We start from the raw sequence: 12,320 nt of genomic DNA, 5'->3' as shown, positions 1-12,320 counted from the left end.
ATTTTTTGTCTCCATTCTCGTGAGAGCTTTAAAACCTGCATCTCATTAGCTGCAAAGTTAGTTGGGTAGAGTTTGTCCAAGATGGCTGCAAGGTCCAACACAACTGATCAACATATTGAGACAGATCATTCTCTTAAAACTCCCCTTCTTGTAGTCTTTGCAGAGTACAACTTGGAGTGCTGTAATGTGCAGAGGTGAATTAGGCTACTTTCACACTGGTGTAAGGCTAGGTTCACATTGCGTTAGGGCAATCCGTTTAGCGCTAGCGGATTGCGCTAACGCAATGTATTTTTATGGATCGCGTTTGGGGGTCACGTTAACGTCCCCGCTCTCACAGATCCCCGATCTGCGAGAGCGGGGAACGGACCTCGGGCGCGCCGCGGACGCTGCAAGCAGCGTCCGAGGCGCGTCACAGAAGAACGGCACATCACTAGCGCGAGCCGAAAAAGGCACGCGCTAGTGATGCGCTGCTGGCGAAATTAACATTGCTGTCAATGGGTGCGCTAACGGACCCGTTGCACGGCGTTAATTGCGACATTTTCGCCGTGCAACGCTGTCCGTTAGCGATCACCCATTAACGCAATGTGAACCTAGCCTTAACTGCATTACGTCGCAATGCGTCGTTTTGCCGAAAAAACGCATCCTGCAAAAGTGCTTGCAGGATGCGTTTTTTCTGCATTGACTAACATTAGCGACGCATTTGCGACGCAATGACACACGTCGCAACCGTCGTGCGACGGTTGCGCCGTGCTGTAGCGGACCGTCGGGAGCAAAAAACGTTACATGTAACGTTTTTTGCTCCCGACGGTCCGCTTTTTCCGACCGCGCATGTGCGGCCGGAACTCCGCCCCCACGCACTTCCCCGCACCTCACAATGGGGCAGCGGATGCGCTGGAAAAATGCATCCACTGCCCCCGTTGTGCGGCGAAGACAACGCTAGCGTCGGGAACCTCGGTGCGACGGGCCGAGCCTGACGCTAGTGTGAAAGTAGCCTTATAGTACACAGGATTAGCAGGAGGCCCCATCATTTCATACACTCGGGATTTGGTGTTTTAGGGGCTGCTTGAACTTCATTTTTTTTTTTTTTTTTAATCACATAGTTTTTATTAAAGCCTATGACACTCAAGTAACACAGTCTGATACAGTTTCCAGACAGGTACAATGAATACAAAACCGATGAATACAGTTTCATTTTACGTAAACAACGCTCTTACCTCATAACTAACCTTGAACTTCATTTAGTAGTAGCAGGACCAAGTCTCTTAGGATTATGAACCCTGGAGGAAAAGGGTCTTATGCCTCAAGAAAGGGGTATGATTATGAAATCAGGACTCAAGACTACAACTTCTCAAAAGCGCCATAGTTTAGGGTTTTTCTTGAACAACCTCTGTCTACAACACATGTAGAAGAGGCAACCATTCGATTAATAAAAGACCAGACTGGGGGATATGCAAAGAAATATTCTACTGCACTGTGAAGGGGCAAACAATCCCTAAAAACACACACAAAAACATAATAAGTCATTAATATTGGTCTCATAAGAGTTAAGTCTTTCGATCCATGTCATCTCTTTTTTTATTTTTATTCTTTAGTTTCCAGATCTTCTCCCCCTCTCACACTTCACAGTATCAGATTCCCACTGTATAGTGTGAAACAACATCTACCGATCATCCGGTATGTTCATGGTCACAGGAATCGAATATGAAAATCTTCGGTTGACCTGGGGAGAAAAAAAGGTGGAGTGTTAATCCTTCCAAGATAATTAAGAAGAGTGTACACTGATTAATCTGAACAACTTTGATCTCTTTATTTTTTTTATTTTTTTTTTTAAAACTCTGCACACTCTCAAAACTGTGGTGTCGATCACTTAGGAACAACAAAGGGACCTTTCCAATTGGCTTCCCAGAGACCTGTCCTAAATTTTTTTTTTTTTTTTTTATCATAATATGGGTTTGTTTAGTGTATTTACTCTCATTGTATTATTCAGTTGGTCGGTAAAATTAAGCAAGAAAATCGCACTATATGTTTTACATGATTCGGTCTAGTGCACGCCCAGTAAGTGTTTCATGGACAGAGTGGAATCTTTTTCCACCAGGGGGTTAAGCAGTATACAAAGTGAGCAATCACTGGAGAAGGACATCATGGTTGGAAGAATAGAAGATGGCTTGATACAATCAAGATAATGGTGGAGAAGACCCTGGTGGACCTATGTGGTTTGCCCAGGATCAATTTTCATACAGAATTTTCAACCATCCAGTCGCCATGGCTCGAGATTGAGGTGAAGGCTGTTAATAGTAAAGCATCCTAGAATATTAACCTAGTGCATGCAACTGGCTGTAAAATTCAGGACTAGGTTTGGGTCACTTTGTGAAAGTACAGAGGAGACAGATGTATCACCAATGTGTACTTGAATGTAAAAAACGATTGGAAGGGTCAGGATTAATTAACGCAGAGGCTACCATAAGGGCGCGCATCTGACCCTCCAAAGATTGTAAGGTGTCTCCATTTACAATGACAGGGGCGTGATTATTACCCACTTCTTTTGACAAATCATACACTGGTTTAACCAGATGAGCAAAGTCCTCAATAAATTCTCTGAAAAAAATGAACAAGACCAAAAAAACTTTCTTAGCTCAATAATGTTGGTTGGTATGGGGACCGCTTGAACTATCACTCATGGAGTTATTTTTTTTGCCTTTTTTGACACACCCAAAAATTTGACCTCTGACTTCATCAATTGTACTTTATCCAGGCACATTTTGAGTCCTGCTTCATGCAGGATCTGACACACCTTTTCAGGAATTTCTTTGTGTTCATATTCGTCAACAGTTTGAATTAACATGTCATCAACGTATTGTAGGACTTTGTCTCCTCAGCCAAAGGGTTCTACCTGGCAGATCCAGGTATTAGGGGTACTGAGAAAAAGCCATTTGCAATTTCCAAACAGGAAAACACTTTACAATCACTCCTCAACATGACATAACTTCAGGGACGGATGCAAGAAGGTGAGCATCTGCGGGAGTGTACTTACAAGTGTACAACCATTTGAAATATGCCATCTTCTTTTTTCACAGGTGAATTGAGACTGTTACATGGAGAATTACCTTTTACAACACTGTTTTTCCAATTTACTGACCACATCCCTGCGTCCACACAAATTCTGTACTGACGCTGGAAAGGTGGCAGCTTTTCACCATTCATTTTGCGTTGACTCACAATCCGTTTTCTTTGAAATCCACAATTCGGGGAACTTTTTTTTTTCCACAATTCATTTTTTAAAACCTCATTGTCAACATTTACAACACATTCATCAGTACATGGACCTAGACTGCCTATGTGTAATTTGCGACTCTCAAGCTCCTCTTCTGCAGGCACAATTACGGAATAAATGGTTGCTCTTTTGTCCCTCCACAGAACTTTTACACAAATCAACAACCATCCCCGTTGCTCCCAAAACATCAGTACCCAGAATAGTGGAACTTAACTGTGGATTTACCCAAAAAATGCATCCAAGACCCCTTTGCATCGATTCCCCCTGTGTTCTGAAATCTCAGGTTCACTGGATAACTTTTTACTGCTTGAATACAGGAGCCCTCAAAACCTACCAAAGTGGTGGTCTCCGGCAGTCCAGGGGATGACTGCAACTTGCGTCCTGAAGATATCTATTCTCTCTCTGTCGTAAGGTCTTCTTCCATCCTTGCCCAAGGAAAGGAGAGCAAGGGGAACAAATGGAGCACCCCATCAGACATTGTTTCCTGCGGTGGGAAGTCCAAAACATCCATCATCCTCATCTGGGAACGGCTTTGAAGACCGTTATACTGCCTAGGATCATTAACAACCAGATAAGGAGATCGTTGGTTAAAGAAGTCTGTACGTCATCATCATCAATAGATTCTGCAAGACTCCTGACTTGAAAGTCCCCTCTAAGGATACTTACTTTCTATACACACTATTCCCTAATTGCATAAACCCTTTCCTAAACTGCTCCTCCATGCTTTCAAGATGTCTTGTCAGCACATTTTGTTCTTCAAAATGTTCTCCCATATATTCTTCTATGCTAAGTCTCCAGTCGTCAATCTTATCCCTGTCAACCTCTTGCTCCTCTGCTCCACCTCCCATCTATTCAATGACTATTTGCGAAGCCAGGTATTAATATCTGTCTTTCTGTACTATCTCTGCTTGTTTAAAAGTTTCATTCAGCTGTTCTACTGTCTCTCTGAGCAATGCCACTCCCTGGATGATCACGTAGACATCCTGCAAGACTGCATGTTTATCAATGGACTGATCAAAAGGACTGTTCGGCTACAATTTTTGCCTAACGCCCTCTTCATTTCTATTTCCCTGCTTACATCTGTAAACCATCGCATACAGTTTAGCCAAGTGGTTTCAATGTTCACCCGCTGCATGCTTTTCTGCCTGTCTCCTTAACCACTCCTTACCGGAGGAATACAATGGCACTTTTTCCTCCCCTCAGGTATCAACAAATGCAATTTAAGCAAATGTTAGATACTCGCACCTCTCTGTATGGCTTGAGTCAACCAAAAGAGATGTGGTTGCATTTCAGCCTCTCCTACAGGCATCTCCCTCCGTCTTTTATAGCCTCTCTGCTACCGTGCACCAAACTCTTTTTTTTCACCCATCCTTTTGAAAACACACACATAGGTTTCTTCTTGGTTACACACACATTTTTATAGTGCTTTGTTTTTTTTGTAGTCTTGTAAAAATTTGTGCAGACTTGGAGGCACTTTACAAGAAATTCTCTTTCTGCCTGGTGTCATTTTGACTTCTACGTGGCGCCATGACTTAGGCTGCGCTAGTTCTAAGAAAGTCCTTATTGAGAACTTAAAGATCCGGGAAGACACTGTAGACAATCCTTCTATGACGCAGGGACTGAGGGTTTATTAGGGTATGTGCACACGCTGCGGATTTTGCTGCGGATCCGCAGCGGATTTGACGCTGCGGATCCGCAGCAGTTTTCCCAAAGTCTACAGTACCATGTAAACCTATGGGGAAAAAAAAACGCTGTGCACATGCTGCGCGGAAACGCAGCGGATTATTTTCCGCAGCATGTCAATTCTTTGTGCGGATTCCGCAGCGGTTTTACACCTGCACCAATAGGAAACTGCAGTTGTAAAACCGCAGTGGAATCCGCAGAAGAAACCGCGATAAAATCCGCAGTGAAAACCGCAGTGGTTTTGCACTGCGGATTTTCCAAATCCGCTGCGGAAAAATCCGCAGCAGAATCCGCAACGTGTGCACATACCCTTAGAGAAGCACAGCAGTGCAGATTCTGAAGCACGCAGATACGCGCAGGTGTCCTGACAAGTACGACAAAGGTGGGTCATCTGGCGATGGTCCAACATGGCTGTTCAACATGTTAGGACTGATCATTCTCTTACAATCAGACTAGGGCCACACAACCGTATATTCTCTCATTCTAAAATAAAATTGGTGGTCTTATGCTAAAGACACTCTTCTCAACTTTTATCGGATGAGGACAGAGGGGAAAAATAAGTTCTCCATTCTGTCGGTCCATGAAAATCGAGGTCATCTGCCTGCTGTCTGATTTCATTCCACAGACTTGCTGACCTGCATGGCCCAAGTGCGAATATCTGATGCAAATCTTGCAAGTTGCAATTTTTTTTTTCCTCTAACTGCCTCTGTCCAAGGAAAATAATCAGATGTGCACGGCCACAAAGAATAACAATAGTCCGATGTTTTGTTGGATCGCATTTAGATCGAAAATTCAGTCGTCTTCATGAGCACTTACAGCCATTTTTAATGTTTTTAGCTTCTAAGGGTCATAAACCATTCCGCAATTCCACCTTTGTTGCTTGGGGTTTGTTCTCATGAAGTGAACTGTGTATCAAAGATGACCTTTTAACTAAGAATGGTGTAAATCAGTTTGCAGGAATCCGGTCCAGCAGGTACGACGGTAATTTGCAGCCTGCCTTCGCATGGGAGAGCTGAGAATTTCTTCTTATTGTCAGCGTCTGTGCCTTTTTCTTTGATTAGGCAATTTGACATGTCAACTTTTTTTTTTTTTTTAAATATTCAAATAAATTTTATATAAAAATCCAAGTCGCTCTCCATTTCCTATTATTAAAACTAAAAAAACAATCGAAGAATTAGAAATATTATTGCTGCATCTGCAGTGGTCCGTTCTAATAAAATATCCTATTTATCCCATAAAGTAAATGTCACCCCTATAATACCACCAAGTACTTGATGCACCCGATGGAGAATCTGCTGTTTTAAACCTGGTAATATAAGGTAAAAATGTCGGCCCCAGAGGGGTCTGACAGCGATTTTTGTCCCCCTTTGCTTCTGAAATTTACTCAAAGTGCGATAATGGAAAAGTGCAATTAGCGCCAGCTCGTGTGTACAACCAGCACAAAGCATTTCAGCCAAAATTGCCTAAATTAAGAATAGTTTTTGGTTCTCTTTATATGTGTAATTTTGAACTTGTATTGCTTTTGTTTTTTTCTCTTTTTTTATACATGATGAAGTAATAAGCCCCAGCAGTAAGAAAGCGAAGAACGTACCAGTGCAGCCACTGCCAGAAAATGACGTTGTGACCGATAATAAGAACACAAAGTGGGTGCTGGCCAAGCTCTTGTCGCAGGAGAAGACCGGCTTATATTACGAAGGTGGCTTTTTAGTATAATGTTTATAGCATTTTTCCACGTGTTTATATAGTGGTGTATATATTTCTTTCTCGCTTCATTGGGGGACACAGGTAACCATGGGTGTATGCTGCTGTCACTAGGAGGCTGACACTATGCAAATAAAGAAGTAACTCCTCCCCGGCAGTATACACCCTCCGACAGGCACCAGGCAACTCAGTTTTTGCTTAGTGTCTGTAGGAGGCGGACCTGGATCTAACACCAGATCCGCATTTCTTTTACAGGGATTTGTTGTGTGTTTTTAATCATTTTCCCTTTCTTTTTCAGACTCTTTCTTCAGGGTAACAGGGTGCAGTTTTCTCACCCTGTTTTCCCCACTTTGAGCGGCCGAGAGAGCAGTGTGGTATCACCCACATCGCACCCTCTCGGACACGCTGGGCAGGACTCTGTCCCCTGTCACCCATTCGGGTGTTCAGGGTGACCCTTTCTTCGGTGGCCAGTCCTGCCCGTTTCCCCTCCTCATCCCTCTCCTCGGAGCGGGCTGAGAGGAAGACGGTGGTCACATCCAGTGACCCTCTCCCCCTGTTCAGGGGTCGACGCCGTCTTCTGCGCCGGAGAGTCGTGGCGCGGGAAGGAGGACTACTTCCAGGACCCTCTATCTACCAGGGATCCTGATGATTCCTCATCTGCAGGTAGGGAATCTTCAATCAACAAACCCCCCATCCCCACCAATACCCTGCCCAGCAGCGATCTCCTCTTACCATAGGGGAGCATCTGACAGGGAAGTGGGCTGCATATTCGGGCGTTGAGACCACGTAGGAATGAGAGCAGGAAGGCTGGCATCTTTTCCCCCTCCTTATTCAAACTTGCAGGCTCGTTCGCCCGCCATTTCTCTCTGCCTCATGTTCCCTTTCTTAGCGCTTGAGCGCCCTCTGGTGGTGGCCGGAATTAGTGCGGCCGGGATGTGCAGCGTCTCCCTGCTTTTCCCTTTCTTGCCGCTTGAGCGCCCTCTTGTGGCGGTCGACGGTATAGCGGCCGGATTGCTTTCAGTTTTACAGGGGGCGTTCCTTTCTTTCCCCCCTTCGGTCCTGTGCACGCCCACAGCGTCGCACTTTCTCCGCGCTCTTTTCTCCTGCTTCCTGCTCCCTGTCAGCGTCTGCTCATCGCGTGGGACACAGGATTTCTCGGGGGAACACAGGCACCTGCGGTTACCGCTGTCTTTCACCAGGCTCAGCGCTACCTCCTACTCCACCTGGCAGTATTCTCTGGGGACAAGGTAATATCCACCTATGTCCGACCCCACCCCGGCCTTTGCCCCTACGGCCATCCATTACGCCTGCGCTCACTGTAAGAAAAAGTGGGTTTCAGGTCAGCCATCTCCTTTCTGCCCGTCCTGCGTTCCTCCCACCATGTCAGCTCCCCTGGAAGCTTCAGGGTCCCGGGACGAGTGCACCCCCCCTCCCCCGGAGTGGGCTGTTGCTATGTCTCAATCTGTGTCCGACCTGACTAAGGTTTCTCAGTCCCTGGTCCAGGCACTTGAACGCATCCCGCTTCTCTCTAATGCCACCAGTGCCACGAACGCCTCTCACGGCGATTCGCCCGCACCTGTCCTAGACTCTCACAGAGGCAGACCGGACAAAAGAGACAGAAAACGGACTTTATCTAGATCCTTCTCCAGTTCACCGGACCACATCGGGATTCCCCTATCTGCCCGTTCCCCTTCCTCACAGGCGGACCTCGGGTCTGACGTAACTTCTCAATCGGAATCTGACTCGGATGCAGATCAGACTTCCGGAACACAAGACATGGTTGATAGCCTTATTTCAGCTATCGTTCAGACGCTTGATCTTAAGGAGGATGAGGCAAGCTCTCAGGACGTCTCCGTTGCTTTTAAACGGATTAAACGTCCCTCTAGGGTTTTCCCTAATCACAAGGAGTTTGACAACACTACCGCCACTCACTGGGAAAACCCTGGCAAGCGTTTCCCAGGCAGGAAACTGCTTGATGTGTTATACCCTTTTCACTCCGACCTGGTCTCCAAGTGGTCCGAGTCTCCTAAGGTCGACCCGCCTGTGTCCAGGCTATCCTCACAGACAGTTCTGTCTATTCCGGACGCGGCTTCCCTTAAGGACCCCTCGGACAGAGAAATCGAGGCGCTAGCAAAATCAGCATTTGAGGCCTCCGGAGCCTCCCTTTGCCCTAGTTTCGCCTCGTCATGGGTAGCCAAGGCTGTTTCAGCCTGGGCCAAGACCCTGCGCAGGGGCATTTCGGCCTCTGCTCCTGCTGAAGAACTGTCTGAATTAGCGGATCAGATTTCACTGGCAGGAAAATACCTGATGAATGCCTCCCTTGATGCAGCGGCCTGCTCTACCAGGGCTAATGGCAACATTGTCGCCATTCGCCGGATTCTTTGGTTAAAGGCGTGGAACGCTGACCCCGCATCTAAGAAATCGCTCACGGGTCTGCCCTTCCAGGGCTCCAGACTCTTCGGCTTGCAGCTAGATCAAATGATCTCGGACGCTACTGGCGGTAAGAGTACCTCCTTACCCCAGTCCAAGCCGAAACGTCCCTTCAACAGGAGGGGTCCCCAGTCCTTTCGTCCCTTTCGGTCTTTTGCCTCTTCAGGAAACCCCGTCCAGGACCGTTCCTCCTCACAAGGGGACCGAAGAAAACCTTCTTTCAGGCCTCCGCCACGCTGGAGAGCCAAGAGCCACCCCGCAAAACCATCGGGATCTCGGGGCCGCAGGTTTTCTAATAAATGACGGGTCGCCCCCACCTGGAACTCCTTCCAGGGTGGGAGGCCGCCTTCTTCTATTCTCAGAGGTTTGGCTTTCAGTAGTCGACGACGCCTGGGTCAGGGAGATCGTCACGTCAGGCTACAAAATAGAGTTTTCTTCGCCCCCAGGAAGACGTTTCATGCTCTCTCGTCCTCCCAAAAAGCCCTCTCATCTCCCAGGGCTTCTCCAAGCCGTCGATTCGCTCCTCGCCTCGGGAGTCGTAGTGCCGGTGCCTTTTCGTCAGCGGTTTTCCGGGTTTTATTCAAACCTGTTCGTGGTTCCAAAAAAGGACGGCTCTCTCCGTCCGATTCTGGATCTCAAACGATTGAACCGCCACCTTCGGATTCAACACTTCAAAATGGAATCTCTGCGCTCGGTGATCGCGTCCATGGAGCCGGGAGAGTTTCTGTGCTCAGTGGACATTCGGGATGCGTACCTTCACATTCCTATTTGCGTGCAGCATCAGAGGTTCCTCCGATTCGCGATCAGGGAGCATCATTACCAGTTCACTGCCCTCCCCTTCGGGCTGGCATATGCTCCCAGGGTCTTTACGAAGGTCATGGCAGCTGTCATGGCCATCCTGCGTTCAAAAGGGATTCTGGTAATCCCATACCTCGACGACCTATTGATCAAGGGCTCATCCCAGGGGGATTGCAGCCAGAGCCTCCATCTTACTCTGGACACCTTAGTTCGCCTAGGCTGGTTGATCAACTACCAGAAATCTTCCTTGATTCCAACCCAACGGCTGGAGTTCCTAGGCATGGAATTCGATACCTTTCGGGCTCAGGTCTTCCTTCCCAAGGAGAAGTTTCTTTCTCTTCGTCGGGGTGTCAGATCGCTAAAGGGTCCGAGTCCTCTGTCCCTTCGTCTAGCCATGAGAGTTCTGGGGAGAATGGTCGCTTCTATGGAAGCGGTCCCCTATGCTCAGTTCCACTCTCGTCCCCTCCAGCTGGCTCTTCTGTCTGCCTGGGACAGGAACCCGCTTTCCCTGGACCGTCCGTTTCGCCTCTCCCCCAGGGCGAGACAGTCTCTCTCTTGGTGGACGCTGTCCACCTCCATTCTGCGCGGGAGGTCATTTTTACCCCCCCACTGGCAGGTGATTACCACCGACGCCAGTCTCCAAGGTTGGGGAGCGGTCTTTCTCCACCTCACAGCCCAGGGCCGCTGGACTGCTCAAGAGGCGTGCCTCTCGATCAACCTCTTGGAAATCAGAGCCATCTTCCTAGCCCTCATCCGCTGGGAGTCTCTCCTTTCGGGAAAGCCGGTCTGCATTCAGTCGGACAACGCCACGGCCGTGGCATACATAAATCACCAAGGGGGGACTCGCAGCAGTCAAGTCATGGCGGAAGTAGCAAAAATTTTCCGCTGGGCGGAGGGTCATGTTCCCTCTCTGTCAGCCGTCCACATCCCAGGAGTGGACAATTGGGAGGCCGACTTTCTAAGTCGCCAGGGCATCGTGGCGGGCGAGTGGTCTCTTCTTCCAGCAATCTTCAGCCAGATTTGCCAGCGGTGGGGCGTTCCGGACGTCGACCTGATGGCCTCCCGGGCAAACCACAAAGTTCCCCAGTACGTCGCCAGGTCTCGGGACCCGATGGCTGTCGGATGCGACGCTCTCGTGATCTCTTGGGCCCAGTTCCGGATGCCCTATCTGTTCCCGCCTCTCCCTCTGATCCCAAGGGTCGTAAAGAAGATCAAGTCGGAAGGGGTCCCCGTACTCTTGGTAGCTCCAGATTGGCCTCGCAGAGCCTGGTACGCAGAGCTGATAAACATGTTATCGGATGTTCCGTGGAGACTTCCGGATCTTCCGGACCTTCTTTCACAGGGGCCTCTCTCCCACCCGAATTCTCGGTCGCTGAATTTAACGGTATGGCCGTTGAGGCCGCGGTCCTGAAGAACGCGGGTTTTTCTCATAGCGTCATCCAGACTATGATAAGAGCGAGGAAACCGGCCTCATCGCGTGTCTACCACAGATGTTGGAAGGCCTTTTTCCGGTGGTGTCAGGATAACAATCTGTTTCCTATGACCTTTTCCCTTCCTTCCCTTCTCAGCTTTCTTCAAACGGGCCTAGATTCGGGTCTTTCCCTTAGCACCTTGAAGGGTCAGATCTCCGCTCTATCAATTCTTTTTCAAAGAGACCTGGCTTCCCTGCCTCAGGTGAGGACCTTCATCCAGGGGGTCGCTCATATAGCTCCCCCTTACCGGTCTCCTGTTGAGCCTTGGGATCTCAACCTCGTCTTAGCTGCCCTGCAGCGGCCGCCCTTTGAACCGCTTCAGGATGTTTCCTTCTCGCTTCTATCCTGGAAGGTAGCCTTTTTGATCGCCATCACCTCCATTAGAAGGGTTTCAGAGCTGGCGGCTTTATCCTGTCGTTCTCCCTTTCTGGTCCTGCATCAAGACAAGGTGGTTCTTCGTCCGGTTCCTTCCTTCTTACCGAAAGTTGTCTCATCTTTTCATATCAACGAGGACATTGTCCTCCCGTCCTTTTGCCCTTCCCCGGTTCATCCATTGGAGAAATCCCTTCACAAGCTGGATGTGGTCAGGGCTATCCGGATTTACATCGCCAGAACTGCCTCTTTTCGTCAGGCCGATCCTCTGTTCGTCGTCTCGGATGGGCGTCGAAAGGGTCTTTTTGCCTCCAAGTCCACGATTGCTCGTTGGATCCGTTCAGCGGTTTTGGAGGCATACCGCGTCCAAGACAAACAGCCTCCTTCGGGGGTGAAGGCTCACTCTACCCGGGCAGTGGGAGCTTCCTGGGCAGTTCGTCACCAAGCTTCGGCCTCGCAGGTTTGCAAGGCCGCTACGTGGTCTTCCATGCACACCTCTGTCAAATTCTACGGGGTGCATACTCAGGCTTCCGCGGACGCGAGCCTGGGTAGGAGGATACTGCAGGCGGCGGTTTCTCACCGGCCAACCTGAC

General features: G+C 48.6%; 1 protein-coding gene across 3 annotated transcripts in view; it reads left to right on the top strand.

Annotated features, from left to right (window-relative positions):
• Nucleotides 1-12,320, top strand: part of VRK3 (VRK serine/threonine kinase 3) — a 118,153-nt gene that overhangs the window by 35,926 nt on the left and 69,907 nt on the right. For all 3 annotated transcript variants that reach the window (XM_077287288.1, XM_077287287.1, XM_077287289.1), the window contains one exon: nt 6,510-6,650. In XM_077287288.1, coding sequence (XP_077143403.1) covers nt 6,510-6,650 — 141 coding nt within the window. The remainder of the gene's footprint in view (nt 1-6,509; nt 6,651-12,320) is intronic.

The sequence above is a fragment of the Ranitomeya variabilis genome, chromosome 2 (genome assembly GCF_051348905.1).
Source record: "Ranitomeya variabilis isolate aRanVar5 chromosome 2, aRanVar5.hap1, whole genome shotgun sequence".
Classification (NCBI taxonomy): domain Eukaryota; kingdom Metazoa; phylum Chordata; class Amphibia; order Anura; family Dendrobatidae; genus Ranitomeya; species Ranitomeya variabilis.
The sequence above is the reverse complement of the archived record's forward strand: the minus strand, read 5'-3'. Positions and strand labels throughout refer to the sequence as shown.